This window comes from Salmo trutta, chromosome 38, assembly GCF_901001165.1.
Source record: "Salmo trutta chromosome 38, fSalTru1.1, whole genome shotgun sequence".
Taxonomy (NCBI): Eukaryota; Metazoa; Chordata; class Actinopteri; order Salmoniformes; family Salmonidae; genus Salmo; species Salmo trutta.
The window spans coordinates 2,914,333-2,941,211 of record NC_042994.1 but is presented as its reverse complement, the minus strand read 5'-3'; the positions used below and the strand labels follow the sequence as shown (position 1 = coordinate 2,941,211).

Below are 26,879 nucleotides of genomic sequence, written 5' to 3'. Positions count from 1 at the left end.
GGTGAAGAAGGCGCAGCAGCACCTCTTCAACCTCAGGAGGCTGAAGAAATTTGGCTTGTCACCAAAAACACTCAAACTTTTACAGATGCACAATCGAGATCATCCTGTCGGGCTGTATCACCGCCTGGTACGGCAACTGTTCCGCCCATAACCGTAAGGCTCTCCAGAGGGTAGTGAGGTCTGCACAACGCATCACCGGGTGCAAACTACATGCCCTCCAGGACACCTACACCACCCGATGTCACAGGAAGGCCAAAAATATAATCAAGGACAGCAACCACCACCCGAGCCACTGCCTGTTCACCCCGCTAACATCCAGAAGGCGAGGTCAGTACAGGTGCATCAAAGCTGGGACCGAGAGACTGAAAAACAGCTTCTACCTCAAGGCCATCAGACTGTTAAATGGCCATCACTAACATTGAGTGGCTGCTGCCAACATACTGACTCAACTCAAGCCACTTTAATAATGGGAAAATTGATGTAATCAATTTATCACTTGCCACTTTATATTTTTTATATTAGATCATGTTTACATAACCTACATTATTCATCTCATATGTATATACTGTACGCTATACCATGTACTGCATCTTGCCATCTTGATGTATTAGATGTATCACTAGCCACTTTAAACAATGCCACTTTATATGTTTTCATACCCTACAATACTCATCTCATATGGATATACTGTACTCCATACCATCTATTACATCTTGCCTACGCAATTCGGCCATCACTCATTTATATATTTATGTACATATTCGTATTCATTCCTTTACACTTGTGTGTACAAGGTAGTTGTTGTGATATTGGTAGATTACTTGTTAAATATTACTGCATGGTCGGAACTAGAAGCACAAGCATTTCGCTACACTTGCATTAACACCTGCTAACCATGTGTATGTGACAAATAAATTTGATTTTGATTTGTTTGTTCATAACCCATCATTTATACCTGTTAATTCATAGCCCATCATTTATACCTGTTAATTCATAGCCCATCATTTATACCTGTTAATTCATAGCCCATCATTAATACCTGTTAATTCATAACCCATCATTTATACCTTTTAATTCAGGGGCGGTTCAGGCAGGCTGGCACACTCCCTGACCTTACTTGGCAGGAACTAATGGAGATCCATAATAAACCCCAGGAAGAGTAGCTGCTGCCCTGGCAGGAACTAATGGGGCTCCATAATAAATACAAATACTTGTATCAATATTTTTGTGTCTCTTTACTCTCGGATTCGGAAATGCTAATAAGCATCAAAGTAGACGACATGCAAGACAATAAATCCTGCAGGTCATCTCCAGCTGACACCTTTCACAGAACAGTTCACTGAATTGTCCATTGAAATAAATGTTGACAATTTAATCATTGCTACATTAAAGCCTGGTTGGTGGAGTGATGCAGAGATAGGAGAAACTTCCAGAAGGACAACCATCTCCACAGAGGAACTCTGGAGCTCTGTCAGAGTGAACATCGGGTTCTTGTTCACCTCCCTGACCAAGGCCCTTCTCCCTCGATTTCTCAGTTTGGCCGGGCGGCCAGCTCTAGGACGAGTCTTGGTGGTTTCAAACTTCTTCCATGATGGATGCCACTTTGTTCTTGGGGACCTTGAATGTTGCAGACATTTTTTGGTACCTTTCCCCAGATCTGTGCCTCGACACAATCCTTTCTCAAAGCTCTATGGACAATTCCTTTGACCTCATGGCTTGGTTTTTGCTCTGACATGCACTGTAAACTGTGGGACCTTATATAGACCGGTATATGACTTTCCAAATCATGTCCAATCAATTGAATTTACCACAAGTGGACTCCAATCAAGTTGTAGAAACATCTCAAGGATCATCAATGGAATCAGGATGCATCTGAGCTCAGTTTCGAGTCTCATAGCAAAAGGACTGAATACTTAAGTAAATACATTTGCAAAAATGTCTAAAAACCTGTTTTTGGTTTGTCATTATGGGTTATTGTGTGTAGATTGATGAGGGGGAAAAAGTATTACATTTTTTAATAAGGCTATAACGTAAGAAAATTTGGAAAAAGTGAAGGGGTCTGAATACTTAACTAATGCACTGTATACCGCTGGCAGAGTTTTCTACCATTGGTAGTTTTGTACACAGTCACGTGATACGCGGTACAGAAAAGTCCAATCTTAGAAGAGTACATGGGAAGCACGATACCGTGTTCTGCAGGTGTCTATCTGGTCAAAACCACTGATACAGGTGCCCCTTCACCCTCTGGTGGGTGTAATATTCATATGTGAATACATACTGAATTATAATTGGATGCATTTTACCGCCGTATCCTACTGTTCAGTGATTGGTTAAGACCACCCAGACGGTTAGGGCATCGTCAGTTGATCGTGGTTGGAGATAAGCGAACATGCAGTTGTAGCTAGTTAATAAAGAGTTATGTTAAGAAACATCCTGTAGTTCTGCGTTTTATTATTTGTACAAAGCGTACAAAACAAGACAGTGGGATGGATCATGTCTACAGAGAAACCTAGATTCAAATACTTAGATTTGTGTATATTGGGTATATGTTGTGAAATTGTTAGATATTACTTGTTAGATATTATTGCACTGTCAGAGCTAGAAACACAAGCATTTTGCTACACCCGCAATAACATCTGCTAAACACGTGTATGTGACCAATAAAATGTGATTAGATTTTGATTTGAAATAAACGTCCTATTTATCAAAGGTGCTTTTGGCTGGGATCAAAATGACTCCAAAGGATTTGAATTTGTTAAAAGTCCATATTGACACAGAAACACTAAACCATGATTTAGATTTATTAAGAACAAGTTGATTGACAAGGGCATGAAAAATTTGAAGACTGGAATAAACCACATTTTGGCTATGATAAAAGATATGCTTCTGTGGTCAAAATGATCCATGTCAGAAGTATGGTTCAATGCAAATATGTAGTGGGTGTAAAGTTTGTTTTAAATTCTCACTTATTAAACACGAATCAATCAACACATGCTTCTCTTTGAACGACTTAATATAATATTAAACTTTTATGAAATAAATGGAACTTTTGGTTCCTCAACTGCGTTGCCCACTCCAGTCAGCAGATGGCGATGTGCGTATTTTAGGTTTAGGCGATGCTGCCAGTATGACGTATAACCTAGTGGACGGGATGCTCCTTCAACAACAACAGCTAGTCAGACACCTCAGTAGCTTTCGAGGAAACATAACTACAACATTTACGCTCTTTACACTGTTTGGTGTATATTAGGCTCTGTGTATTAAACACACTTCTGTCGTATGTACCTGTTGGCCTATTTAATTATATATTTACGTTGTTTGTCAGCTAGCTGGTTTGCTAAGTTAACTTAGAACAAAGCTAGTCGCTAATGCTACCTAGCTAACATCCCCGACCATGAGTTCACTAAGCTACTCTCCTGCTAAAGAAGAGGTCTGCTGGACGGAGAAAGAAGCTCTCGTGAAAGAGGAGGAGGAAGAGGAGGATGTCACAGTAAAACAAGAAGTAGAGGGTGAGGCTGTTACCGTGAAAGAAGAAGATAAAGACGTTTCAGTGAAAGAAGAGAAAGAAGCGTTCAAAGAGGAAGAGGATGTTACTGTAAAAGAAGAGGAGGATGCAGTTTTTGGAGTGAAAGAGGAGGAGGGGGAGATTACTGTCACATTGAAAGAGAAGGAGGAAGAAGAGGAGGTTGGAGATCTGTTTAACACCAGTAAGTACCGTCTCTGCAGTCGTCGAACCAATATGCAGTAAAGGGCTTCTACACTTTAATGTTGTTCTGTAGGAATGGCTGAAGCTACACTAACATGTAGAACATCAAGAGTGGACCATCAACAACACGTTAACAATTGATCAAATGCATCCAATGACAATGCCTGAAATACTGTAGTCCTCAATATGGCCTATTAGCTTAGCCCAAGATGTACTCTTAAAGTGGCAATCAGCAGTTGTTAAATCCATTTTGGGACTTATACATTAATGATATGTACTCATTGTTTCTTTAAGAAATCACTTATAAATGCCTCATGAGCTTCGTTCAACTGTCGTACCCCATTAGAACCCAAAATATAAGCATTTTCTACTCCAATGTTTGTCAGTAAATATAACAAACACTGTATATCCTCAAAACATGGTTAAAACTATAATGTTGATATTAGAGGTTGACCGATTAATCGGAATGGCCGATTAATTAGGGCCGATTTCAAGTTTTCATAACAATCGGTAATCAGTATTTTTGGCTGCCGATTTTCCCATTTCTTTTATTAAATTTTTTTGGGGGGGAACATTTTTTCTTTTTTTTCTTTTCACCTTTATTTAACTAGGCAAGTCAGATTAAAAACACATTCTTATTTTCAATGACGGCCTTGTTCAGGGGGGATTCGTTTTTGCAACCTTCCGGTTACTAATCCAATCCTACGCACTGACTGCCTGTTATGTGAGGGCAGCAAGAAGCCAAGGTAAGTTGCTAGCTAGCATTAAACTGATCTTATAAAAAACAATCAATCTTAACATAATCACTAGTTAACTACACATGGTTGATGATATTACTAGTTTATCTAACGTGTCCTGTGTTGCATATAATCGATGTCGTGCCTGTTAATTTATCATTGAATCATAGCCTATTTCGCCAAACGGGTGTTGATTTAACAAGCACATTTGCGAAAATAGCACTTTCGTTGCATCAATGTACCTAAACATAAACATCAATGCCTTTCTTTAAAATCTATAAACAAGTATATATTTTTAAACCTGCACATTTAGTTAATATTGCCTGCTAACATGAAATTGTCACATCTCTAGCGTTCATTGCACGCAGAGTCAGGGTATATGCAACAGTTTGGGCCACCTGGTTCGTTGCGAACTAATATGCCAGAATTTTACGTAATTATGACATAACATTGACATAACTCGTAAGCATTCATTCATACAGCACTTTAGTGCGTTTTGCCAGCAGCTCTTCGCTGTGTTTCAAGCTGTTTATGACTGTCAACTCCCAAGATTAGGCTGGTGTAACCGATGTGAAATTGCTAGCTAGTTAGCGGGGTGCGCGCTAATAGCGTTTCAAACGTCACTCACTCTGAGACTTGGAGTAGTTGTTTCCACCCCTCTGCATGGGTAACGCTGCTTCGAGGATGGCTGTTGTCGATGTGTTCCTGGTTCAAGCCCAGGTAGGAGCGAGGAGAGGGACGGAAGCTATACTGTTACACTGGCAATACTAAAGTGCCTATAAGAACATCCAATAGTCAAAGGTATATGAAATACAACTCGTATAGAGAGAAATAGTCCTATAATTCCTATAATAACTACAACCTAAAATTTACCTGGGAATATTGAAGACTCATGTTAAAAGGAACCACCAGCTTTCATATGTTCCCATGTTCTGAGCATGGAACTTAAACCTTAGCTTTTTTACATGGCACATATTGCACTTTTACTTTCTTCTCCAACACTTTGTTTTGCATTATTTAAACCAAATTGAACATGTTTCATTATTTATTTGAGGCTAAATTGATTTTATTGATGTATTATATTAAGTTAAAATAAGTGTTCATTCAGTATTGTTGTAATGATCATTATTATAAATAAATAAACAAAACATTAAAAAAAAATATATATATATATATATATATATATATATATTAAAATCGTCCGAATAATCGGTATCGGCTTTTTTTGGTCCTCCAATAATCGGTATCGGTATTGAAAAATCATAATCGGTCGACCTCTATCAACTTGATATCACAGATGGTTACATTTCTCCAGCCCCATCCCTCAGCTTTTTACCGAAACGGGCAGAGAGTACGCTTGTTATTGTTTCGATTAGAATGAGGTTGTAAGTAACAAGACCATTTTCCAGGATATAGACATATCTCATATTGGCAGAAATCTTAAATTCTTGTTAATCTAACTGCACTGTCCAATTTACAGTAGATATTACAGTGAAGGAATACCATGCTATTGTTTGAGGAGAGTGCACAGTTATGAAAATGAAAAGTTATTAATAAACAAATTTCACTCATTTGGGCAGTCTTGATAGACAGTTTTGAACAGAAATGCAATGGCTCATTGGATCAGAATAAACTTTGCACATACACTGCTGCCCTCTAGTGGACAAAATCTAAATTGCACCTGGGCTGGAATAATGCATTATGGCCTTTCTCTTAAAATTTCAAAATGGTGGTACAAAAAAATACAAAAGAACGGTTGTTCTTTTCTTTGTGTTGTCTTTTACCAGGTCTAATGTGTTAAATTCTCCTACATTCCTTTCACATTTCCACAAACTTCAAACTGTTTCCTTTCAAATGGTACCAAGAATATGCATGCTCTTGCTTCAGGGCCTGAGCTACAGGCAGTTAGATTTGGGAATATCATTTTAGGCAAAAATTGAAAAAAAAGGGGCTGATCCTGATATGATACTTTCATATCACATCAAAATAATTTCAAATACTATCACATAATACTTGCATATCACATCAAAATCGGTAACCAGTAGCAACGCCCCAAACGGTCCTAGATGGCAGCAGTGCCTTGCGGTCGAACAAAATTAGTTTCTCATCATCTCTCCTCCTTCCTTAATTAAGGCTTCCTTTTCTTCTTTGGACTTTATATGGCTGTTGGCAACCAACTTTAATGTGCATTACCACCACCAACTGGGCTGTAGTGTGGACCTCAGTTCATCTTTCAATCACCCACGTGGGTATATGCTCCTAAAAACCAATGAGGAGATGGGAGAGGTGGGACTTGCAGCGCGTCGAGTGTCACAAATAGAAGCAAGTTCTATTTTAGCGCCTGGCTACGCAGAAGCTCGTTGACGCGCGCAAGCAGTGTGGGTGCAATGATTGATTAACATGTGTGTACATTTATTTTGCAATGCTCGCGCACGTGATGCGAGCACTGCGGTTAGCATGTTAGTGGTAGAGCGTGCTCACCCCCTGGACTTTGTGTTCATGGACATCAGTTCATGTACGAGACTAGGGGACGTCTGGCACTGTTTCCCTGCTAGTCCACCCTCAAGTTCTCTTGACAATCGTGTAGCATTATTTAGGAGGCTTAGTGTTTCTGATAGTGACTTCCTCTCCTGGGTGCCCGTACCTCGGCTAAGTCTGAGTTGCGGGTCTTTGGTCGGATCAAACGTCTTGTCTGCCTGAGTGTGATGTGTACGATGTCTGCCCACTCTCAACCTAGCCTTGGGGATGGGCGGTATACCGTATTTGACTATATACCAGTATTGATGCACGGACCGGTTTGGGTTTTTACTTTACCTTCTATAAGGGTATTTCAATGTTTGGTTTGTTAAATGTGATGTACCCCAAAAACGAAAAATGTTCAGGAATCTGGGAGGGGGGAACCTCTTCATTCAGTATTCTAGAGATCTAGAAATCTATTTGCCACCTTCACAATGTCAAGCTTCTTTAGATTTTTTTATTAGTTTGACCAGTGCAATTTATCTCTTGCTCTACACAACAAAGTCCACCTTCACTATTAGTGTTTTGGGATCCTTCTCTTGCATGGCTTCAATGCAGACTGTGGGACATCCACTACCTCTCTACTCACTCCTTCAGCTATTTTCACTGCCTCCACATAGGACACCTGCTGGATGGGCCTGATCCTAGCTACTGTGACATCCTTTATCCGTACAGGGCACTCCAGGATCTTGGGAACGTGATTCCCATCACAATTACAACAACATGCTTCATCTGACTCTTCAACTATGACATATTTATTCCTTAGACAAACACTTGCCACGTGTCCAAACTTTTACAATTGTAACACCGCAGCGGCTTCTGTACATAGGGTCTCGCCGCATATCTCACATACCCAGGTTATACATAAGATGGGAGAACCAGTTCACCAAACGACAGTAAAACCTTCCGTCTATCATTCAATTTAATCGACGTGCATCTACCTGGAATGTTATCCCTAAACCACTCAGCCTCTATGTCCAACGCCACACCAGTGATGACACTTTTAACCGGTGCCCTACTCTGAAAGTCATAGCCTTCCACATCGTACGTCCACATCTTGTTGAGTCACAAAGCTTTCTCCTTTTGCGCTGTTGACACACGAAATCAGCATTATACCGCTCCTGGTCACTCAAACCAATTCCACTTTACCCAATTCATCCTTCACCATCTTTGAGACTGCTAACGGGTCACTCAAAAAAAACATCCTTGCTGATGATTCCCACTCCAATCATAAACTGCTGTTCCTTACCAACTTTAGCCCTTTTCACTCCACTGTTCTTTACCATCGTCCACTCAGTCTCAACAACTGTACAGAGCCAATGTTCTTCACCCTTTCGTCCACTCATTCTCAACAACTGTACTCGCGCCAAGAGAATCCCACAATGCTTCCTCCATTGCTCCTCCAGTCATCCCCGGACTCCCTCGCTCTTTGCTGTGAAAGATGTGAGAGTTTGTGTTCTCGAAGTAGCATCTATATTGTTCACATTCCAGTACAGTTGCTGCTTCACCAACTTTTTGAATAAAAAAATATTGTGAACATTTTGTCCGTATCGCCCAGCCCTACCTAGCCTAGCTAGACTAAAGAGCCTCCTGACTAACGTTGGCTAACATGCGTAACCTCTGGTGAATGAAGCTTACTTGGTTCCCCCGGGCTTTTTAAAGGGATTTTGTGACAATTAGCTTAGAAACTGTGTGTCACAGCATCACAATGTGAAATGCGATTGGTCGACTGTCTCTTGGACGGGCATTATACGTTTTGACATTTCCTGGAAAAGTTTTTATTTGAAAACTTTTGTTTACTAGCCTGCCTATTGAATTTGGAATGCACTGTAGTGCTCATCTCTGAAACTCACTTAGATAATTCCTTTGATACAGCAGTAGCAATACAGGAATATAACAACTACAGAAAAGACAGGAATGCCTATGGGGAGGTGTTGCTGTATACAGTGCATTAGGGAAAGTATTCAGACCCCTTGACTTTTTCCACGTTTTGTTACGTTAAAGCCTTATTCTAAAATTGATTAAATTTGTTTTTTCCTTTCATTTAGCTAATGTAATTGGCACACCTGCATTTGGGGAGTTTCTCCCATTCTCCTCTGCAGATCCTCTCAAGCTCTGTCAGGTTGGATGGGGAACGTCACTGCACAGCTATTTTCAGGTCTCTCCAGAGATGTTTGATCGGGTTCCAGTCCGGGCTCTGGCTGGGCCACTCAAGGACATAGAGACTTATCCCAAAGCCACTCCTGCGTTGTCTTTGCTGTGTGCTTAAGGTCGTTGTCCTGTTGGATGGTGAACCTTCGCCCCAGTCTGAGGTCCTGAGCACTCGAGCAGGTTTTCATCAAGGATCTCTCTGCCCTTTGCTCCGTTAACATTTCCCTCGATCCTGACTAGTCTCCCAGTCCCTGCTGCTGAAAAACATCCCCACAGCATGATTCCTCCACCACCATGCTTCACCGTAGGGAGGGTGCCAGGTTTCCTCCAGACGTGACACTTGGCATTCAGGCCAGAGTTCAATCTTGGTTTCATCAGACCAGAGAGTATTGTTTATCATGGTCAGAGTCCTTTAGGGGCATTTTGACCAACTCCAAGCAGGCTGTCATATGTTTTATACTGAGGCGTGGCTTCTATCTGGCCACTCTACCATGGAGGCCTGATTGGTGGAATGCTGCAGAGATGGTTGTCCTTCTGGAAGGTTCTCCCATCTCCACAGAGGAACTCTGGAGCTCTTAGTTGTTCTAAACTTCTTCCATTTAAGAATGATGGATGCCACTGTGTTCTTAGGGACCTTCAATGCTGCAGACATTTTTTTGGTACCCTTCCCCGGATCTATGCCTCGACACAATCCTGTCTCAGTGCTCTACGGACAATTCCTTCGACCTCATGGCTTGGTTTTTGCTCTGACATACACTGTCAACTGTGGGACCTTATATAGACAGGTGTGTGCCTTTAACAAATCATGTCCAATCAATTGAATTCATTAATTGAGTCTCAAACATTTATAAAACATTTAACATTTTAATTTAATGGGGATTCTTAAAAAAAAATCGAATTTAGAATAAGTAACGTAACAAAATGTGGAAAAAGTGAAGCGGTCTGAACTTAATGCACTGTATGCTCTAGGGCCAACCAAGAGTCGTCTTTTCTTTCTACCAATCGATTGGTATAAATGTTATAACGTGTATTTTTCCATATATAGACACACCCCATGTGTTTTAATAAAATCAACTATATGTACTGAACTGGTCTGATGCTTTAACCACCCGTTTGATTAAATAATTAAGACACACAAATGACTCGGGACCTAGAGATCAAGATAGCCTTACCATCAGAAAAAACCTCTTCCTCCTCCCGCTGCTGCTGGCCTTTGTAAATTCTGATGTTATGCTCCTATAGTTTCTGGTAATAGGCTACACCAGCAGTCGTTATGCTCCTATAGTTTCTGGTAATAGGCTACACCAGCAGTCGTTATGCTCTTATAGTTTCTGGTAATAGACTACACCAGCAGTCGTTATGCTCCTATAGTTTCTGGTAATAGGCTACACCAGCAGTCGTTATGCTCCTATAGTTTCTGGTAATAGGCTACACCAGCAGTCGTTATGCTCCTATAGTTTCTGGTAATAGGCTACACCAGCAGTCGTTATGCTCCTATAGTTTCTGGTAATAGACTACACCAGCAGTCGTTATGCTCCTATAGTTTCTGGTAATAGGCTACACCAGCAGTCGTTATGCTCCTATAGTTTCTGGTAATAGGCTACACCAGCAGTCGTTATGCTCCTATAGTTTCTGGTAATAGGCTACACCAGCAGTCGTTATGCTCCTATAGTTTCTGGTAATAGGCTACACCAGCAGTCGTTATGCTCCTATAGTTTCTGGTAATAGGCTACACCAGCAGTCGTTATGCTCCTATAGTTTCTGGTAATAGGCTACACCAGCAGTCGTTATGCTCCTATAGTTTCTGGTAATAGGCTACACCAGCAGTCGTTATGCTCCTATAGTTTCTGGTAATAGACTACACCAGTAGTCGTTATGCTCCTATAGTTTCTGGTAATAGACTACACCAGCAGTCATTATGCTCCTATAGTTTCTGGTAATAGACTACACCAGCAGTCGTTATGCTCCTATAGTTTCTGGTAATAGGCTACACCAGCAGTCGTTATGCTCCTATAGGTTCTGGTAATAGGCTACACCAGCAGTCGTTATGCTCCTATAGTTTCTGGTAATAGACTACACCAGCAGTCGTTATGCTCCTATAGTTTCTGGTAATAGGCTACACCAGCAGTCGTTATGCTCCTATAGTTTCTGGTAATAGACTACACCAGCAGTCGTTATGCTCCTATAGTTTCTGGTAATAGGCTACACCAGCAGTCGTTATGCTCCTATAGTTTCTGGTAATAGGCTACACCAGCAGTCGTTATGCTCCTATAGTTTCTGGTAATAGACTACACCAGCAGTCGTTATGCTCCTATAGTTTCTGGTAATAGGCTACACCAGCAGTCGTTATGCTCCTATAGGTTCTGGTAATAGGCTACACCAGCAGTCAGCAACCTTTTCCATTTGGTGCCAATTTATCTCACCATTTCTACTGATCTGGTTCCAGTTAAGATTTTCATATTCACATTTTACTGGAACAGTTTCATTTAATTTATAATAGTAGTAATAATTATAATAGTCTTTATCTCAACATCATTCTCTGTGGTTAATCTACATTCTATTTAAATGAAAATGATAAATATTTTTTTTTTATTACCATTGCTAAGATTTTTTAAATAGCCTACATAAAGCCCAAAAATGTAAACATTGCAGCCTGCAGTAGAGAATATCCTGATAAAAATAAATATCCTAGAAATCACATTGGCTGCACATGGCCTGTCTACAACAATCTTGAAACATTGTATCAACTGGGTCCTCCAAATCCTGTGATAGCAAGCTTGCAACATTGTATAAAGTATTCTGGTGTAGTTTTCTGTGCCAGTGGGTTTGGGAGAGACACAGCAGTAGGCTATTTGTGCAAAGGATAAGAAGTAATCAGGTATTTTATGACATTTCCACTCGATCAGAGTATTACATTTTTCCCTTTTTATGCTGAGTGGTTATCGAAAGGGCGAGAGCTGGAAATATTTTACGAAAATACTTTGATGACCTATTGTCATTCGCAATTGATTTTGATTAGACTTTGTTTACTTGCTGTTTGAGGTGAAGAAAAAATGACTTTGAGAAGCTCCACAACTCATTAGTGGTGGTGCGTTAAGACAATCAGAAATACTATCAGACATCCCCAAATGGGCACATTTATAGGCCTACATTTGCGCGCAGGACAGGTAGACTAGTCCTACTTCTATATACGTAATCAGGTGTGCGTCCTTACTCAACATTGACAGGAGTGTTTCAAACAAAAGACAATTAATAAATGGATAAAACTAACGCATCTTGCAGGGTCATGTCTGGGTGGTCTGCCATGGGCCGTTTCATTTAGTATCCGTTTGGGTCGGCATGTGGAATGATTCTATTTCCCCATAGTATGTTGTACCAAAGTTGACCGACTGAAAGGGAGTGTAACTTTATGACTAAAATTACTGTTCCGTGAAGGAGGGAAATGAGGTACAACACCTGTTTGGCCACGCCACTTCCTGGGTTGGTGAAGTGCGGTATTAAATTGAAGGAATAAATCTGAGCCTCACGCTCATCACCTGTGGAAGGCGGGGCTTCCAGCGAGGCGTGGATTTAATAGTATGTTGTACCTAGTTTCCCTCCTTCAGGGAACAGTAGTTATAGTCATAACGTGTGGATTTAATAGTATGTTGTACCTAGTTTCCCTCCTTCAGGGAACAGTAGTTATAGTCATAATGTGGATTTAATAGTATGGTGTACCTAGTTTCCCTCCTTCAGGGAACAGTAGTTATAGTCATAATGTTAAGCTTGCCATATGATGAACTTCAACTTAAATACTGGATCTTGCTGTGGGACAGTTTTTTTGTGTTCAGATCTCTGAAATGCTCTCTGACTACGTAACATTTAGTGTCTCCTTATGTTATGCTGGGAAAACAGTTTTCATAGGCACAGAAATTATAATTAATTTCCGTGTTTGCTAAATCCAATGGTTTTAACAATGGTTTTACATTTTTAGACAACACCCAAATGGATACTGTCATTAACGTAGTTCTTAAATAATTACACATCATTTTTAATACTATAGCTGTTTAGTTACAGTCGCATGTTCAACTATCATCAGCTGATCCAGGAAAAAAAATTCTGAATGCCAGTCAAATGACAAACGTCATGACATGGGTATATTTGTTGTTAGGTGAAGTTATGGGTCCTACAGTAGGTCTGTGTTGTTGTTGGGTGAAGTTATGGGTCCTACAGTAGGTCTATGTTATTGTTAGGTGAAGTTATAGGTCCTACAGTAGGTCTATGTTATTGTTAGGCGACGTTATGGGCCAATTTGTTTAACACTTAGTGTACAAACCCTCAATGTCAGGCTGATGGAAAACTAACCAAAGAGCATTTTACTGGTTGAAGTCATTTTTAAATATAAAGTAGTTAATTTTGACAATAACACAAACATATTAATCAGGACATTCAAACAAGCCTTACAATTATAATCTTGAAGTAGTGTGAAATGCACTCATAAGCAACCTGTAAATGGAGGCTATTTTTGCTGTCAGCCTATGAGAACTCCCCTGAGTTTTCCCCCACGGTGGTGAATTAGTGAATAGCGACACAGAGCTTCATGTGAGTTTCCTAGAGAAGCATCCTGATCTTGCACTGATAGCCGATAGTGTAATATAATAATAATAATACTGTTATATTCAGAATACATTGTGAAAAACTAAAAGCGATATCAGTAAATAGTGGTTTCCTCATTAGCATGGAGGAGTTTCTGAAACCAAATTGCGTGTGCATCGCCCTTGTCGCAATTTTAGCAAACATAGAAAGGGGCCTATATTGGAGACCAAAAGTCGTCTGGCACGCTGCTTAGGATTTCAACAACTTTAATAACTTTTTTCTAGCCTACAATCATTGATTTTACTACTAATGGGAAAATAAGACAAAATTGGACTTTCTCACTTGACTGTCTTAAGACAATTGTCAAATAATTTTAACATTCATTACAGACGTCAATTGTTGTACAACATGGCTACGCTGTTGGCATCACCTTTTACAGTGGATTTCCGCTGTTGTGGGTTTAAACCATCTGTCTGACTTTGTTGCTCACACAGGAGAGAGACGTGACTATCCTGGATCCTCTGGGGAGCCTCAACAACATCATGAAGCTGAAGAGGTAGAAAAAAGTCTCTCCAGATCAAAACACCCTAAGAAACACCAGCAGAGACCCACAGGGAAGAAATCTCACCACTGCTCTGACTGTGGAAAGTGTTTTGTTTCTTCAGGATGTTTAAAATCACACCAGAGAACACACACAGGAGAAAAACCTTATAGCTGTGATCAATGTGGGAAGAGATATGTTACATCTAGCGGTCTGACTAAACACCAGAGAAAGCACACAGGAGAGAAACCTTATAACTGTAACCAATGTGGGAAGAGTTTTACTCAATCCTCCAGTCTGATATTACACCAGAGAACACACACAGGAGAGAAACCTTATAGCTGTACTCAATGTGGGAAGAGTTTTACTCAGTCATTCAGCCTGATATTACACCAGAGAACACACACAGGAGAGAAACCCTATATCTGTGCGCAATGTGGGAAGAGATTTGCCTCCTCAGCAGACATTAAAATTCACCAGAAAATCCACACAGGAGAGAGACCTTTTAGCTGCTCTGACTGTGGAAAGAGTTTTGTTCGCTCAGGACAATTAAAATCGCATCAGAGAACACACACAGTAGAGAAACCTTATAGCTGTAATCAATGTGGGAAGAGTTTTAGTCAGTCAGGCAACCTGGTATCACACCAGAGAAGACACACAGGAGAGAAACCTTATAGCTGTGATCAATGTGGGAAGAGTTTTACTCAGTCAGGCAACCTGGTATCACACCAGAGAACACACACAGGAAATAAACCTTTTAGCTGTGATGAATGTGGAAAGAGTTTTACTACATCTAGCAATCTGATTGTTCACCAGCAGACACACACAGGAGAGAAGCCTCATAGCTGTGATCATTGTGACAAGAGATTCTCTGATAAAAGATCTCTGCTCAGACATCAGAAAATACATACATGAAGGAGTTGTCTCATGATATCAATGAAGTAATGTCACAATGTAGAATGTTTTAACATTGTAGTAGGAGTATTTTAATGATGTCACAGTGTAGAATATTTTAACATTGTATAAGGAGTATTTTAATAATGTCACAATGTAGAACCCTAAATGTTTGATCCCTGTTCTATTGATTTCAACATGATATGGATATTAGCCTCAGGGGCAAAATCCAGGCTCTGAATTGAAAGAGTTACTTTTTATGTGATTAAACAAAAAGTTACTAACAAAAAAAGTTGTTACACTTACCACGTTTGTGACCCACTGGAATCACAATGTAACATTTCAAAATGTAGCTAGCTGTTTACCACGTTGGTGACCCACTGGAATCAAAATGCAACACTTCAAAATGTAGCTAGCTGTTTTCTACAAATTGTCCTCTAACCAGTGATGTACACATTATTCACAGATTCCGTGTGGTCTTTGAGCTGTTAGTTTTAACAGAGACATTACACTTACCACATTTGCGACTGTGACACAAAAATTATGTATTTACTTCATTTGGTGGATATTTAACAATTTTTTACTTAACAAACAGTAAGATATTTCTGTCCTGCTAATGCTGAGTTTTATGGTGTCCACTCTAGCTTCCTGCAGCTAGTCTGGGTGTTGAGGACATGGGTTTTACTAGAGATAGCTTGAAGCTGACAATTGATTGATGTCTTGTGATTAAAAACCAAACAGCCACATTCCATTCTATGATTAGTGGCATGTGAGACATATGTCTCCGGTCTGATTGAGCCTGCATTCCATAGACAAGATATGGTGTATGTTTAGCTGTGATTGAGAGGAGTCGAACAAAGGCCTCAATGGTCCTTATACATCCTGGCATCTGGGAAATAGGCAAGGGTCCGGGTTTAATATAACACCAGGTGCAGATGAAGACAAGATGAGCCCAAAGTGGCTTATGGTGCCCCCCAATCTACATGGGAGGGGTGGAACCAAGCATTCTGGGTATTAGCTATATAAACTGTGCGTTGTCTGTAAAGGGTAGGCTCTCAGACTAACAGTCAGTTAAGACTGTTGGGCTGATGGTTTCATTATTGCAATAATTAATCAATGTTAAATAAAGATGATTGTTTGAAGAAATGACCAAGTCTCTCGAAGTACTGAATTTCCATAACACGACCCACTTGAATCAAAATGCAACACTCCAAAATGTAGCTAGCTGTTTTCTACAAGTTGTCCTCTAACCAGTGATATACACATTATTCCCAGATTCCGTGTGGTTTTTTTAGCTGTTAATTTTAACAGGATGTGCAAACTCATCTCCCCCCTCTCATGCAAATGATTTTAGCATGATATTGATGAGTGATGACAAATAAGTGTTGCGTTCCTTTGTTTAGCGACCACTACATTTAAATGCATCCCTCCAAAATGTAGCTGACCGTCTTCTGCAGGTTGTCCTCTAACCAGTGAGGTAAAAGATATCACCCATTTCCATGTGTTTTTTTAGTTGTGCTAGTTTCAACAGCACGTACAACCTGACCCCCCCCCCCCCCCCCCCCCAATTGATATCAGTGATTTGGTGCTTGTGCAGTTTATATGATTACCATTGTGGCAGATGTTTGTGTACATTGCACATTTTCTGTTTAGGTTTTTAATATCTCACAAACTGTTTCTGCATATTGGTTATTGATTTGAACACAACTGTGTTTTGATATTGGGGCTATCCCACCTAGCAAAATGTTATTGAAAAGACGTTGAAAATAAGACTATGCCCGACGTCCAATATAGGTTCGGTTTAAGTTGAAAGTGAAAGTTGAAAAGAAAACAACTTACTTTCGATGTACTTGAAGCTTATATACATCGACGCAGTGTAATAAATTTGTCTATAATCTATTTGATTAATAATTTTTATAATCACTCCAGTATTTATTTACAAGATTCAAATGCTAATTGTCTTTATTTCACATTTGCTTTTGATATTTCATATTTACATTTCATGTAACATTTAGTAATCTAAATTATTTATGCAATCAACTGACAATTTTCAATATATCACAAACTGTTTCTGCATATTGGTTATTGATTTAGACACGTTAAAACTGTGTTTTGACATTGGGCTATCCCACCTAGCAAAATGTCATTGAAAAGGTGTTGAAAATAAGACTATGCAACCAAATATTTAATATTTACAATTCATGTAACATTTAGGAAATCATAATTATTTATGCAACTAACTGACCATTTTTGGGTACAATTATATTGACATTAACACTGCTTTTAGAATATCAGGGTTCATTCTCAGATATGCCAACCCAAATGTACTAGAGCATGACATTGGGGACTGGGCCCCGATCCAACAACATGCCTGTCGAGTGAACCCTGAAAAGAGAGAGAAGCTTTGCAGTGAGGTGGAAAGTTACTTCGGAAATTCCAGGAGTTTCCTCTTGAAATCACACGTCCGTGGTAAGGACAACTTGGTTGCTGATTGTCTCAGGGGTGGGCATTCAACAAGTTTTGCATTTAGCCAGTGCGTTGCCATGGATCAAAATGTATTTTGACTGCATGTTTTTCTGTATTGGAGATGAGTTTTTGGGCTCGTTCCAAGAGGGTGAGAGTTCTAGAAGCTGGTGAGTTTAAGGAAGATGAGAGTTCTAGAAGCTAGTGGGGGAAAAAATTATTGTTTTTTTTCTTGTTTTTAATTGTTGACAGCCAGTAGACGCCATGTTTATATTGGTGAAGGTGAAGCATTGTAGTTGATTATAATGTGTAATTGAAGTTGTCTGTTGGTGGTAAGCATTCTCTTAGGGGGAAAGGTGTTACAATCTTTGGTTTTTCCATTTATGTTTTGAGGTGGACACCAAGGAACTTGAAACTCTCGACTCGCTCCACTACAGCCCCGTTGATGTTAATGGGGGCCTGTTTGGCCCTCCTTTTCCTGTAGTCCACGAACATCTGAATGTTGACCTGTTTAAAGGTCTTGCTCACATCGGCTATGGAGAGTGTGATCACACAGTCGTCCGGAACAGCTGGTGCTCTCAATCGTGCTTCAGAGTTGCTTGCCTCAAAGCAAGCATAAAAGGTATTTAGCTCGCCTGGCAGCTCGTCTCCACATTTTCTTCACGTGAATGACGGGGATTTGGGCCTGGTCTCCTGAAAGCAGTATATACTTCGCCTCAGAATCGTTAAAGAAAAAATATTTGTCGTGTTCGAGGTGACTAATCGTTGTTCTGATGTCCAGAAGCTCTACCATGCTAACGGGTTCCCACTAGATAACACAATCACACGCTGCATGAGGTGTGGCTAACATTAACAAGCTTGAGCAAGATACCAAGCTAGCATACAAACTCGGTAGCACAGAGTAGATCCTCCAGATGACGTTGAGAAATAGTGCATTAGTAGTTTAGAAGATATCCGGAAATAAGTTAAGAAATATGTAATAAAGCAAAAACATAACTGTTTGTACTTATAGGTAACCAGATCGTGAATACAACTCAGTTACTAAGTTTTTAACAACACTTTGTTGTTACACTGGTGAGTAAAAACTCATGCTTCCTACCCTTTAACTTTCAGTCAAATAATATAAATATACATTTTACTCAATTGCGTTACCCACCCCAGTCAGCAGATGACGATGTGCGATTTTAAGGCAATGCTGTTAATGTGACGTATAATCTAGTGGACGGAACGCTTCTTTCAACAGCAGCAACAGTTAGTCTGCCACCTCGGTAGGTTGCTATCCAAAATAGCCGAATCAATAAAGCTCTTTAGACACTTTCGTGTATATTAGCCACTGTGTTTTAAACCTACTTCTGTCGTCTAGTTAGTTATGTTTTAATTTCATATTTACGTTTTTGTTGTTATTAGTCAGCTTGCGGGCTGGTTAAGTTAGCATTAGCCTAGCTAGCTAACATCTCCGACCATGAGCTCACTAAGCTACTCTCCTCCTGTTAAAGAAGAGGAGGTATGCTGGACGGAGAAAGAGGGTCTCTGCCTGAACGTTGTCGTGAAAGAGGAGGAAGAGGATGTCACAATACAAAAAGAAGTAAAGGGTGAGGCTGTTACAGTGAAAGAAGAAGAGAAAGACGTTTCAGTTAAACAAGAGGAAGACGCGTTCAGAGTGAAAGAGGAGGATGATCTTACTATTAAAGAAGAGGAAGAGAAAGAGGAGGAGGCTGTTTTGGGGGTGAAAGAGGAGGAGGGGGAGATGACTGTCACATTGGAAGAAGACGAGGATGAAGAGGATGAAACTGGATATCTGGGCTCGGTTTCCCAAAGGCATGTTAAGGCATCCAATGGTTCTAACGATAAACGGGCCCTGATTAACACTAGTAAGTACTGTCTTAAATACAGAGGCACAAACTCTGCAGTTGTTGAACTGATGTGTGGTGTTAAAGGGGAAATATGCAATTGCTTCATCCATATTTAGACTTTTTTAAATTATTTATTTATAGCCATTGATTCTTGAAGAATATAACACATGTCTCATGAGCTTAGTTCAACTATTTACACCATCAGAACCCCAAAGAAGCTTTTTTTACTCCAATGTTTAGAAATGATAAATGATAAACAAACACTGTAAACACTCAAAACATGGTTAAAACTATATTGTTGATATCATGGATGGTCAGTCCTTGCATCCGTAGATCCGTCTATGAATTTGAGAGTAGTTACATTTCCAGCCCCATCATCATCTTATAACCAAACTAGTGGTGGAATGACAGCTTTGTTATTGTATGAACTGCAGATTGGGTGATAGATGTGCGGCTATTTTATAGGGGTAACCTAGGATTTAAATAGCAAACAAATTGTCAGCCCTGAGACTTGGTTTGGTAAACAGCTGAGGGATTGGGGCTGGAGAAATGTAACCACTCTCAAATTCATAGAGAAAGCTATTGTAGCAAACGTAACCCAAAACCTAGCGACCTCGTTAAGAAGTTCAGACTTCTTGGCGTAACAGTTATAAGGTGTTGGCTTGACAGTTGCTGGACCCAGGTCTGAATTGACTACACTATAAATACAAAGACTGGCCATCCATAAGGTCAAAATTATAGTTTTTAACAAGATTTCAAGGCTTTACAGTGCTTGTTTACAAACAGTGGCGTTATACAAGCTTATGTTTTGGTTTCTGGTGGGGTAATACAGTTGAAACATTTGAGGCATTTCTAAGTTATATTCTTCAAGAATCAATGGTTATATAGTAAATGGGTATTTTATATAATTGCCAGTGAAGATTTCCTGTGGGGGTGAAATTGTTACAGCTATTGATAAGTCATTGTATAATATTCAGCCAATTTATATATGCAGCCGAAGTCCAACGAAAGCCGATACAAATTCCTTGCTTTAACTAATTATGACAAATGTTAAGAAAATGTTGAGCAATGTAATAAAGTAATGACTTTTCAAATAGGTTACCTAACACGTTATTTTGGCTGAGAATTTGTTAGCATGTTATTACAGCAGTATGTACCGGTATGTTAACTAGCTACTTAACGTTAGTTGGCTACTTATACATCAAACTTGACAGTATATGAACTATATTCTAACTAACTACCCAACGTTTATTGACTTGATTATTCCCGTCATTCTTAGCTTAGCTAAACGGTATAGTCGTTGTGCTTTCTCAATGGACATTCGGGTGCTTTCATAAATTCGCTCTGGCTATCTACTCCGATTTCAGAGCACTTGTCTGAGTGTACCAAATAAAATAAAATGTTATTGGTCACATACACATGGCTAGCAGATGTTAATGCGAGCATATCGAAATGCTTGTGCTTCTAGTTCCGACCATGCAGTAATATCTAACAAGTAATCTAACAATTTCACAACAACTACCTAATACACACAAGTGTAAAGGAATGAATAAGAATATGTACATATAAATATATGGATGAGCGATGGCCGAACGGCATAGGCAAGATGCAGTAGATGGTATAAAGTACAGTATATACATATGAGATGAGTAATGTAGGGTATGTAAACATTACATAAAGTGGCATTGTTTAAAGTGACTAGTGATACATTTATTACATCCAATTTTTAATTATTAAAGTGGCTAGAGATTTGGGTCAGTATGTTGACAGCAGCCACTCAATGTTAGTGATGGCTGTTTAACAGTCTGATGGCCTTGAGACAGAAGCTGTTTTTCAGTCTCTCGGTCCCAGCTTGATGCACCTGTACTGACCTCGCCTTCTGGATGATAGTGGGGTGAACAGGCAGTGGCTCGGGTGGTTGTTGTCCTTGATGATCTTTTTGGCCTTCCTGTGACATTGGGTGGTGTAGCTTCCTGGAGCGCAGGTAGTTTGCCCCCGGTGATGCGTTGTGCAGACCTCACTACCCTCTGGAGAACCTTGCGGTTGTGGGCGGAGCAGTTGCCGTACCAGGTGGTGATACAGCCCGGCAGGATGCTCTTGATTGTGCATCTGTAAAAGTTTGTGAGTGTTTTTGGTGACAAGCTGAATTTCTTCAGCCTCCTGAGGTTGAAGAGGCGATGTTGCGCCTTCTTCACCATGCTGTCTGTGTGGGTGGACCATATCAGTTTGTCCATGATGTGTACGCCGAGGAACTTATAACTTTCCATCTTCTCCACTACTGTCCCGTCGATGTGGATGGGGGGGGGGATGCTCTCTCTGCTGTTTCCTGAAGTCCACGATCATCTCCTTTGTTTTGTTGACGTTGAGTGTGAGGTTATTTTCCTGACACCACACTCCGAGGGCCCTCACCTCCTCCCTGTAGGTCGTCTCATCATTGTTGGTAATCAAGCCTACCACTGTAGTGTCGTCTGCAAACTTGATGATTGGGTTGGAGGCGTGCATGGCCACGTAGTCATGAGTGAACAGGGAGTTCAGGAGAGGGCTGAGAATGCACCTTTGTGGGGCCCCAGTGTTGAGGATCAGCGGGGTGGAGATGTTGTTTCCTACCCTCACCACCTGGGGGCGGCCCGTCAGAAAGTCCAGGACCTAGTTGCATAGGGCGGGGTTGAGTCCCAGGGTCTCGAGCTTAATGACGAGTTTGGAGCGTACTATGGTGTTGAATGCTCAGCTGTAGTCGATGAACTGCATTCTTACATAGGTATTCCTCTTGTCCAGATGGGTTAGGGCAGTGTGATTGCAATTGCATCGTCTGTGGACCTATTGGGTCGGTAAGCAAATTGGAGTGGGTCTAGGGTGTCAGGTAGGGTGGAGGTGATATGATCCTTGGCTAGTCTCTCAAAGCACTTCATGATGACGGAAGTGAGTGCTACGGGGCGATTGTCGTTTAGCTCAGTTACCTTAGCTTTCTTGGGAACAGGAACAATGGTGGCCCTCTTGAAGCATGTGGGAACAGCAGACTGGGATAGGGATTGATTGAATATGTCCGTAAACACACCAGCCAGCTGGTCTGCACATGCTCTGACGACGCGGCTAGGGATGCCGTCTGGGCCGGCAGCCTTGCGAGGGTTAACACGTTTAAATGTTTTACTCACATTGGCTGCGGTGAAGGAGAGTCCGCAGGTTTTGGTAGCGGGCCATGTCGGTGGCACTGTATTGTCCTCAAAGTGAGCAAAGAAGTTGTTTAGTTTGTCTGGGAGCAAGACGTCGTGGTCCGCGACGGGGCTGGTTTTCTTTTTGTAGTCCGTGATTCACTGTAGGCCCTGCCACATACCTCTGGTGTCTGAGCCGTTGAATTGCGACTCTACTTTGTCTCTATACTGATGCTTAGCTTGTTTGATTGCCTTGTGTAGGGAATAGCTACACTGTTTGTATTCGGTCATGTTTCCGGTCGCCTTGCCCTAATTAAAAGCAGTGGTTCGCGCTTTCAGTTTTGTGCGAATGCTGCCATCAATCCACGGTTTCTGGTTGGGGAAGGTTTTAATAGTTGCCGTGGGTACAACATCACCGATATTCTTCAGAAATTGGGCGTGGCTTCACATCGTTTTCAGATTTGAAGAAAATGGCAGAAAATATATATATATATTTTTTTTCACCTTTATTTAACCAGGTAGGCTAGTTGAGAACAATTTCTCATTTACAACTGCGACCTGGCCAAGATAAAGCAAAGCAGTTCAACACATACAACAACACAGAGTTACACATGGAATAAACAAACATACAGTCAATAATACAGTAGAAAAAGTCTATATGCAGTGTGTGCAAATGAGGTAGGATAAGGGAGGTAAGGCAATAAATAGGCTATGGTGGCGAAGTAATTACAATATAGCAATTAAACACTGGAATGGTAGATGTGCAGAAGATGTAGAGATACTGGGGTGCAAAGGAGCAAGATAAATAAATACAGTATGGGGATGAGGTAGTTGGATGGGCTATTTACAGATGGGCTATGTATAGGTGCAGTGATCTGTGGGTGCTGCTATGGTGACCAGCGAGCTGAGATAAGGTGGGCTTTACCTAGCAGAGACTTGTAGATGACCTGGAGCCAGTCTGGCACACTGCTTAGAGTTTCAACAACATGAATAACTTATTTCTAGCCTACAATCATCGATGTTAATACTAATGTGAAAACAAGACAAAATATGACTTTTCTTGCTCATTTTAAGACAATTGTCAAATAATTGTAACTTCTTTGGGATAGGGGGCAGTATTTTCACGGCCGGATAAAAAACGTACCCGATTTAATGTGGTTACTACTCCTGCCCAGAAACTAGAATATGCATATAATTAGTAGATTTGGATAGGAAACACTCTAAAGTTTCTAAAACTGTTTGAATGGTGTCTGTGAGTATAACAGAACTCATATGGTAGGCCAAAACCTGAGAAGATTCCATACAGGAAGTGCCCTGTCTGACAATTTGTTGTCCTTCTGTTGCATCTCTATCGAAAATACAGCCTGTGTGCTGTAACGTGACATTTTCTAAGGCTTCCATTGGCTCTCTAAAGCCGCCAGAAAGTGGAATGGGGTGTCTGCTGTCTCTGGGCAAAGAACAGCAGCAGAATTTGTGAGTGGTCAGCCTGGGGACAGTGACACTGGAGATGCGCGGTCATGAGACTACTCCATTTTTTTCTTTCAACCATTGAATGAATACAACGTTGCCCGGTTGGAATATTATCGCTATTTTATCGCATAAAAATTGATTTTAAACAGCGTTTGACATGCTTCTAAGTACGGTGATGGAATATTTAGAATTTTTTTGTTGTCACGAAATGCGCTCGCGTGTCACCCTTCAGATAGTGACCTGAACGCACGAACAAAACGGAGCTATTTGAATATAACTATGGATTATTTGGAACCAAAACAACATTTGTTGTTGAAGTAGAAGTCCTGGGAGTGCATTCTGATGAAGAACAGCAAAGGTAATCCAATTTTCTAATAGTAATTCTGAGTTTAGGTTGTCCCAAACTTGGTGGGTGTCAAAATAGCTAGCCGGGATGGCCGAGCTATGTACTCAGAATATTGCAAAATGTGCTTTCGCCGAAAAGCTATTTTAAAATCTGACACCGTGATTGCATAAAGGAGTTCTGTATCTATAATTCTTAAAATAATTGTTATGTATTTTGTGAACGTTTATCATGAGTAATTTAGTAAATTCACCGGAAGTTTTCGGTGGGAATGCTAGTTCTGAACATCACATGCTAATGTAAAAAGCTGGTTTGTGATATAAATATGAACTTGATTGAACAAAACATGCATGTATTGTATAACATAATGTCTTAGGAGTGTCATCTGATGAAGATCATCAAAGGTTAGTGCTGCATTTAGCTGTGGTTTGGGTTTATGTGACATATATGCTTGCTTGGAAAATGGCTGTGTGATTATTTGTGTCTATGTACTCTCCTGACATAATGTAATGTTTTGCTTTCGCTGTAAAGCCTTTTTGAAATCGGACAATGTGGTTAGATTAACGAGAGTCTTATCTTTAAAATGGTGTAAAATAGTTGATTGTTTGAGAAAATTGAATTGTGGTATTTTAGTTGGTTTTGTATTTCGCGCCGTGCAATGCCATTGGCTGTTGGCTAGGGGTTCCGCAGGCGGAACGGGGTTCCGCTAGCGGAACATCTGTTCTCAACAGGTTAACATTCATTACAGACGTCAATTGTTGTACAACATCATGGCTACTCTGTTGGCATTACCTTTTACAGTGGATTTCCGATGTTGTGGGCCTTTAACCATCTGTCTAACTTTCTTGTTCACACAGGAGAGAGACGTGACTACCGTGGGTACCCTGGGGAGCCTCAACAACAACATGATGCTGACAAGGCAGAGAAGAGTCTCTCCACGTTAGAACACATCAAGAAACTCCCACGGAGATCCACGGGGAAGAGAACTCACTGCTGCTCTGATTGTGGGAAGAGATTCACCTCCTCAGCAGGCATTAAAATTCATCAGAGAATCCACACAGGAGAGAAATCTTTTAGCTGTACTCAATGTGGGATGATTTTTACTAGGTCAACCAGCCTGATATTGCACCAGAGAACACACACAGGAGAGAAATCTTATAGCTGTGGTCAATGTGGGAAGATTTTTACTACATCTAGCCATCTGAAGAGACACCAGAAAACACACACAGGAGAGAAACCGTATAGCTGTGATGAATGTGGGAAGAGTTTTACGACATCTAGCCATCTGAAGATACACCAGAGAAGACACACAGGAGAGACACCTTATAGCTGTGATGAATGTGGGAAGATTTTTAATACGTCTAGCCATCTGAAGATACACCAGAGAACACACACAGGAGAGAAATCATATAGCTGTGATCAATGTGGGAAGAGTTTTGTTCGATCTGGCAATCTGACAGTACACCAGAGAACACACACAGGAGAGAAGTCTTTTAGCTGTGATCAATGTGGGAAGAGTTTTGTTTCATCTAGCGGTCTGACAGTACACCAGAGAGCACACACAGGAGAGAAACCTTATAGCTGTAATCAATGTGGGAAGAGTTTTGTTTCATCTAGCGGTCTGACAGTACACCAGAGAACACACACAGGAGAGAAACCTTATAGCTGTGATCAATGTGGGAAGAGTTTTGGTCAATCTGGGGATCTGACAGTGCACTGGAGAATACACACAGGAGAGAAACCCTTTAGCTGTGATCAGTGTGAGAAGAGTTTTGTTCAATCTGGCAATCTGACAGTACACCAGAGAACACACACAGGAAAGACACCTCATAGCTGTGACCAGAGATAATCTGATAAAAGATCTCTGATCAAATATCAGAAAATACATGGAGTTGCGATAAGTGAAATAAATGATTATAAGTAAATTAATAAAGAATCCACTCTGAAACGTATCTAATTAGTAGTTGATGTAGCATGTATAATGAATAATTAAAGTACTGAACGTAAGTCCCATAAAGGTCTAGTAGAGGCTGGAGAGGGAGAGAAATGTGTGTGTGTATTAGAGGACCTAAGAGAACAGTAGACATTTGTTCTACCTGACCTAGCAACTTTGAGAGGCTTTGGAGGAAATATGGGAGTAGCCTTCAAGGTTCTCCTAATCTCGGGGGAAAGGAACAGGCAGCGCTGGATAGTGATTAACAGTGGTGGGAAGTCAAGGGAGAGATACTGTTCACCTACTGTTTGTGTGTATGTGTGTGCGTAGGTTATCTACTTTTGGTGTGGAGGTGTGTGCGTAAGCGGAGAGAGAGGATAAAATGAACTTCTTTGTTAACCTGTTTGGGATAGGGGGCAGTATTTTCACGGCCGGATAAAAAACGTACCCGATTTAATCTGGTTATTACTCCTGCCCAGAAACTAGAATATGCATATAATTAGTAGATTTGGATAGAAACACCCTAAAGTTTCTAAAACTGTTTCAA

At 40.5% G+C, this 26,879-nt stretch overlaps 1 protein-coding gene across 1 annotated transcript; it reads left to right on the top strand.

The window, feature by feature from the left end:
- Positions 1 to 4,403: 4,403 nt before the first annotated feature.
- LOC115177911 (zinc finger protein 420) lies at positions 4,404 to 26,137 on the top strand (the record flags this gene model as incomplete). The annotated part of the gene is made up of 3 exons (XM_029738907.1): positions 4,404 to 4,452; positions 14,181 to 15,108; positions 25,513 to 26,137. Coding segments are annotated over 3 exons (1,602 nt in total), but the record flags the coding sequence as incomplete, so codon positions are not given.
- Positions 26,138 to 26,879: the final 742 nt, after the last annotated feature.